The following is a 6,733-nucleotide window of genomic DNA, read 5'->3' as shown; positions in this document are numbered from 1 at the left end:
TGCAGAGCAGGGGGACGCGAGGAACAGTATTAAGAACTGCTGCTTTAGAACATTGATTTTGAAACTTGTGAATCCATTAGAATCGTTAGAAGACAGAATCGCGATTCATATATGAATAGATTTTTACATGCACCTCTAGTTTTCTCTTTCTGTTCTCTAAAGCAGCGCTGCATGGCCTTGCCCCCTTTGCTGCCTTTTCCCGAGGGTGGGGTTTATCTGGGTTTGTGATGTCACGAACCCGGGAAGTAACTCGTTGTAGTCCCTACCAGCTGTTTTTTGTAGGCATTAAACTGCCAGAATTTTAAAAGACGATATCTCCGTTTGCATTGAACTTTCAGCTTCGTAACTTTGCAGATATTGTTTATGCTCAAACAGCAACATTACACACTAACTAACGTTAATAAGTGAAATCGCAATCAACCACCCCTTTAATAGTAAGTGTTTTTCACTGCAAAATCTTGCTTAACAGACATGGACACCATTTACTTTCATTGCATGGATAAGAGCAGTCTGGACATTCTGCAAAATATCCCCTTTTGTGTTCCATGGAGCAAAGAAAGTCAGGGGTTTGGAATGACATAAAAATGAGTAAATGATATCAGATTTATCTTTTTGTAGCTGAATGATTCCTTTAGGTTTAATTATAAGTGAACAAATTGTTCTGACATTTTCACTTCCATCTTTTCTTTGAAGAACGCTTGTTGGAAAAGAAGAAAAAGAGTCAATAACTACAGTAAATGAATAAAAAGTCCAATCAGTGTAAGCCTATTTGTATTAATTGCAACAGCAGGGGCCATTTACTTTATAATGTGTTAGTGTCAATGAAGTAGTGGTTTTAAAAGATAATGTTAGTCTGTTAATAAAGGCCGCCTCAACTGATTAGTATTAATGGTACTGCTATTATTAAAATAAAGAAAATTGCTTTGCCTTTTTTACAAAGCAGTGGCTGCTGAGGCCATCTTGTTCTAGACAGACATAAATACTTTGTTCAGAACAAAATAATACTTGAATGTGAACAACAGATATGTACTCATGTATTTTATATATATATATATATATATATATATATATATATATATATACACACACTGTATTCTTTAAAATACCATCAAAAGGCACCAGACAACCATGGACATCCTGGAAATGGAGTTCTCAATTTTGCTCACATATGGCTTGGTTTTCCATTAGCTAAAGATGTTTTGCTAGTCTTCAAAAATGGGTATTCCCCTTTGAAAATACGTGGTGTGAAGATGCTAAACTATTGATATTTGCCTTATTCACACCCTTCACCACTTTTCACATGATGCAGTGTGTGGATTCCCCTCCCTCTGATAACTGCCATTGAAGACACTCTCATGAATGGCGAAAAGTCAAAAACAACATCTCATAAAGATAATAAAAAAAAAAAAATTAGACTTATCATTATGAAACCGTGTCCTACCTTTGGGATGTCTAGACATAGAGCTTTTATTGGACTTAGAGGCTTTGCTAGTTTTTTAAGTTTCAAGAGCTTCTTTGGGATCCGCGAAGTACATGAAGTAATTTATTTATCGGTATTCCTAATATTTGATGGTCATTATGGTTAATCACGATTACTCTTAACAACTATTATATTTACAAAATCAAATTTTATATATATACAAATACAATTTTATATTTTGTGAATATCATCCTTTCGCAGGAAGACCAGACCCACCTGTCAATCTGAATTACAATGTGACGACTGAAGGCGAAGTAATATTCAGATGGAGTGACACACAACCTGACAGTTATGCCATAAACTATGAGATCCGATACTCATCCAATTCCTCGCTTCAGCAGTGGGAGGTAATTGAACTCGTTTGTTGGTGTGATGAATGTGTTGTAATAGCATTACAAAGTAATGTTTGTAACTGTTACAGGCCCCTAGAGATTTCCACAGAATCAAAATTAAAGGGATTCAAATGTACCTTTCCCTTGTCAAAAAGAGCTACCTTTATCCAATGATCTCATTGCAGTTTGTAGGTATTTGTATCTAAAGTGTGATTTTAGCTCCACATACATTTTGGTATATTCGGACAGACAATGAAATATACAATTTCGACATATTGACAGCATCTAAAATGTAAACCCTTTCGCATATGAACACTTTTTTTTTTTTAGTTCCAACCATTCTCTAGGGTATTTTTATTGATTTGTACATCTCAAACTAAAAGGGTTTACAGAAATGTATAATATCAACATACAGTCGGTATGACAGTATATGTTTCATCATACTGTATATCCAAAAGTACAAAAAATGTAAATGAATACTGTTTCAATAACAGTTAAATCGCAATTAAATTAATCTAACATATTTAAATTAGCAAGTTTCTACAGATTTCGAATAAAGGGTTTTAAAATTGACCTTAATAAAATATTTTGACTATTACTCACATCTTCTGTTAGTTATTTTTTTTACTAGAATTTTTGTTTAATTTAATATGGCAAATGCGTGAACATTTGGGTGGCGTTATGCAAATCTTCCCACATAGTGATGTAGATATGTTGGGGGCGTGTTAGAACGAGCTGTTTTAGGTAGGTGTGGCTGACTCTTAACTTTTATAAAGAATATCTCTTTGGATTTGAGACTTTAGTCTTTGCAACTTTACAGATATTCTTTATGCACCAAGAGCTTGTAACACTCCAAAGAGAAAGGAAAATCGCATCATATGACCCCTTTAACCTACACAGTGTGAATGAATCTGTTTGAACTATGGCTCTTTTAGATTGTCAAGATCAAAGGTCGTTCCTGGGTGCCTCTGAATGATCTCAGTTCTGGGATCAGATACATGGTCCAAGTGCGCTGCCAAAGCCACTTCAACTACTGGAGTGAATGGAGCCAACCTTTCTATTTCACACTGGATGGTAAGGATCTGTAATACACATGAATTTTATGTACTAATTCTGTTCATGCTGTATGTGTGTACATTTAGGTAATGAATTAATTTAGTTCCAGAATCAAAGACCTCATCTCATTTAATGGCTCATCAGGTATGGTGAATAAGTAAATATATGCAAATACTGACATTTATGAAAGGGTACTCAAAATGTTGCTGCCTGGTATGTTCATGTTCCCATGACTTACAGCCTTCTGTTCTCAACAACAGAGTGCACAGGTCAACACATTTAACTTAACATCATTCCGTCTAAAAGCGGCTTTTAGTGTGCATCAAACTTCATGCAAATGAGTGCTTTTGCTGTTCCAGTTATATTTATCTTTCAGAGAGATCCATTGTCTTCCCTAAGCCTCCACTTTAAGAGTTTGACGTTTGATAATTACATTTATATATACTCTCTGCAACTCTGCATCTGTATAGTGCTTTGGCTTGTTGCTATGCACTCACAATATCACTTTGATTTGTCCTCTAAAAGATGCATCCAATTCACTGTTCATTTTCAGAATTAATTACAGTGCTAAACAGTCAGTTTTCTAATGTTTTGCGAAAGCATTAATATGCCATTTGATTGCAACCGAGGTTAGACATTGCATTTGCAACGTATATGGTATTTGCATACTTAATACTCTTAAACCAGATTTTCACTGTACAATAGAGGTTGCGCACACATTTGCATATAATAATTTTTCATGCCCATAATCACCAATTTAAAAATACAATAGCATATTTAGATTAATTCTTAGATGACAATAGGGTAATGTATTGTAAATGTTTACAAAGCCAGAGTATGTACTGTCCTTGAGTTCTTTTACCTTGTCATTGTTAGGTTTATTAGTAAATATGTTTTTGTTAAAAGCCTTCATAATTCAAATGGAACCCCAGTTTGCATATTAAAAGTCTTTTGCTTGGCATCATGTTCAGTCTCAGGCCAATAAAAGATCTTTAAATTCATTGAAGTTGAATGTGAGCGCTGTACCTATAGCAGTTAATTAGGTTCAAATAGCTAAAATGATTCATACTGATTCAGACCGAAGTTTTAGAGAACATAAAATTATGTTTACTTTAGATTCATCTGAACTGCTGTGGGTTTTTGTAAATTTGTCAGATGGCTTCCACATACTGGTAGCACACACATTGCATATGTGCACACATCCACCTTAGAGTGACTCAGTATTATGAAATAAATATTTTTGGTAACATGAATGAAGCAACTTCTTCTAAGAAAATTTTTACTTGAGATAAACTGTAACGTAAATACTGTCCCGTGGTAGAATAGAGCTTTATTTGTTATCTTAGCTGAATACTGACACTAATCAGGTGGGTGTTTTTTTGCTTTTAAATGCCCACACCACAGCAGTGCCCATGAAAAAAAAATAATCAGTTGAGTTCCGTAGCCAGTTTGAAATACTGCTGCCAACTAATGCTGCACCTAGCTGCACTTTGGGCTGTCTGCATATTAGTTAATGTTTCAACTGTTTCAGCTTGATTTAACATCACGAGAGACCTGATTCTGTCTCTGTTTTCCTACTTTGATGCATTACTCATATAGCACCTGTGATTTTGTATGTGTTGTACGCAGATCATACATTGTTTTTTTTTTTGATCTGCCAGTTGGGTTGTATATTTTCCGAATCCATGCTGCGCAATTCACCATAGCAACTAAGCTTCAGGTTGTTCACTAGCATTAAAATAAACCCACTTTCTCTTTGCAGCAAAGGACCAAGGTTGGAACGAGGGAAAATAAAAATCAATACAAGGGTGAATCTCAACAACTGTCAGAAACATGTCTAGGTCATATTTCATCCTAAAATTAAACAAAAATTTTTTTTTGCATTGTAACATTATTTTCTTCAATTAAGCAAATATGTGTTGTTATTGTAATCCAGTATTTAGATTGGTAAATTATTATGATTACATTTCAGATTTAAAGTTGTATATTAGTAGTATTTGGTGTGCCTGTAATGTATGTACATTTTACTGCAGTAATTTCAGTACAGTACAATACAGTGCAAACTACTGTTTTACAGTGTTGAAAATCTAATGAAAATCATAATTAAGAATAATAAGAATGAAAAGTGTAAATGTAAAGTAAAATGTTCAGCTGTATTGTCATAATTTTGGGAGAAATATGCTTAGTTTTTATGAAAATAATGTCACGATGGTATAAATCTTAATGGTACAAAATTAGGCAAAAACATAATTTCTTATGTTTTGGTCTTTTTGTTTTGGGATGAAAATGGATCGAGACATGTTGTCAAGAGATTCACCTACTTGCTGATATTCCACATGCTATTCTTAAGTCTGGTTTATTTATTTGTATGTTTACTGCGCGAAACCCCTGCTTTACATTTTTCTCTATCTTTCTCTGCTCCTCAAAGTCAGTTACATCCCTGCTGAAGTCTTCACGACACCAGGGTCAGAGGTAACGGTTTCTGCTGTCTTCCACAACCGAAGCTGGAGTGCGAGTAAAGCTGTGTGGATGCTTAATGGTCAAGTGAAGATTCCGGAAAGCCAGTACAGGGTGATCAACGAGCAGGTTAGCGCAGTCACTGTGACGGTAGATGAACCAGGGTTTGATACTCTGATGTGCTGCCACCAGTGGGGAGAAAGGTTCAAGTGCATCATCGCCTATGCCAAAATATACACAGAAGGTAAGCTATGAATTATGGAGGACATCTGTAACCAGACATTTAATAAAATGTTGATTTTTAAAAAAGCTAGAACATGTAAAATTGGCTCTTTTTTCAGGGATGTTTAATGCAGATATTACCTGCCAGAGCAAGAATTCAGAGGTGGACACCATGAGCTGTGAGTGGAATAAGAGCGCTTGGGCACAAGTCACACTCCTTTACAGGTATGAACACAATCATAGTTCATCCATTTCTATTCCAGCCAGGTTGTTTATTGCAAAGATGGTAAAGATCTTACTTTTTGTTCTAGACAATATACATCAATGTGTGAGACCATATCAGAGATGGAGGGCAGCGAAGAAGCTGAAGAAAACATGTCTTTGGTAAAGGAGTGCCCATCTGGAGCAGGAGACCACAGAGAGTGCACTTTAAGAAACCTTAGCCTGTTCTCCTGCTACAAAATCTGGTTGGAAGTGGAAGGAGGGCGTGGCAAAGTGAGATCATTTCCTGTCTATGTTGCACCCATTGACTATGGTGAGTTCCAAAGTTTTCCAGCAGCATTCCAATGAAATCCAAAGTGCTAGTATTCTGTTGACTTTTAATTATAGACTGAATTGCTGACAAATTAGACTGGAATATACAGTATCAGTGAAAGTTAAATATATCAATATAAAAGTATATAATATTTTTAATGAAATATAAATACACTACCAGTCAAAGGTTTTTGAACAGTAAGATTTTTAATGTTTTTTAAAGAATTCTCTTCTGCTCACCAAGCCTGCATTTATTTGGTCCAAAATACAGTAAAAGCAGTAATATTGAGAAATATTTTTACTATTTAAAATAACTGCTTTTTATTTGAATATATTTTAAAATGTAATTTATTACTGTGATTTCAAAGCTGATTTTTTAGCATCATTACTCCAGTCTTCAGTGTCACATGATCCTTCAGAAATCATTCTAATATAATGAGTTGGTGCTCAAGTAGCATTTCTTATTACCAGGGGTGTGAAGTAATGAATTACAAATACGTTACAGTAATTAAGTAGTTTTTATCAGTAATTGTACTTTTTTGAGTAGTTTAAAAATTGTGTACTTTTACTTGAGTACATTTTAAGTGATGTATCGGTACTTTTACTCCGCTATTTTCCTCCGTCTGTGGTCGTTACATGCTTATTTTAATTT

The 6,733-nt window shown here is 34.8% G+C and overlaps 1 protein-coding gene and 1 long non-coding RNA gene across 4 annotated transcripts in view; one reads left to right on the top strand and one right to left on the bottom strand.

Annotated features, from left to right (window-relative positions):
• Positions 1-6,733, top strand: part of lepr (leptin receptor) — a 33,784-nt gene that overhangs the window by 11,004 nt on the left and 16,047 nt on the right. For 2 of the 3 annotated variants that reach the window (XM_016550888.1, XM_016550904.1), the window contains 5 exons: positions 1,682-1,827; positions 2,748-2,886; positions 5,297-5,569; positions 5,667-5,772; positions 5,859-6,082. In XM_016550888.1, coding sequence (XP_016406374.1) covers positions 1,682-1,827; positions 2,748-2,886; positions 5,297-5,569; positions 5,667-5,772; positions 5,859-6,082 — 888 coding nt within the window. The remainder of the gene's footprint in view (positions 1-1,681; positions 1,828-2,747; positions 2,887-5,296; positions 5,570-5,666; positions 5,773-5,858; positions 6,083-6,733) is intronic. The other variant, XM_016550895.1, reaches the window with a different exon arrangement.
• The window catches only part of LOC107738974 (uncharacterized), a 24,121-nt gene that overhangs the window by 4,431 nt on the left and 12,957 nt on the right, over positions 1-6,733 (bottom strand). The gene's annotated exons all lie outside the window — the stretch shown is intronic.

Source organism: Sinocyclocheilus rhinocerous, unplaced genomic scaffold, assembly GCF_001515625.1.
Source record: "Sinocyclocheilus rhinocerous isolate Xijiao unplaced genomic scaffold, SAMN03320098_v1.1 scaffold1182, whole genome shotgun sequence".
NCBI classification, from domain to species: Eukaryota; Metazoa; Chordata; class Actinopteri; order Cypriniformes; family Cyprinidae; genus Sinocyclocheilus; species Sinocyclocheilus rhinocerous.
The sequence above is the reverse complement of the archived record's forward strand: the minus strand, read 5'-3'. Positions and strand labels throughout refer to the sequence as shown.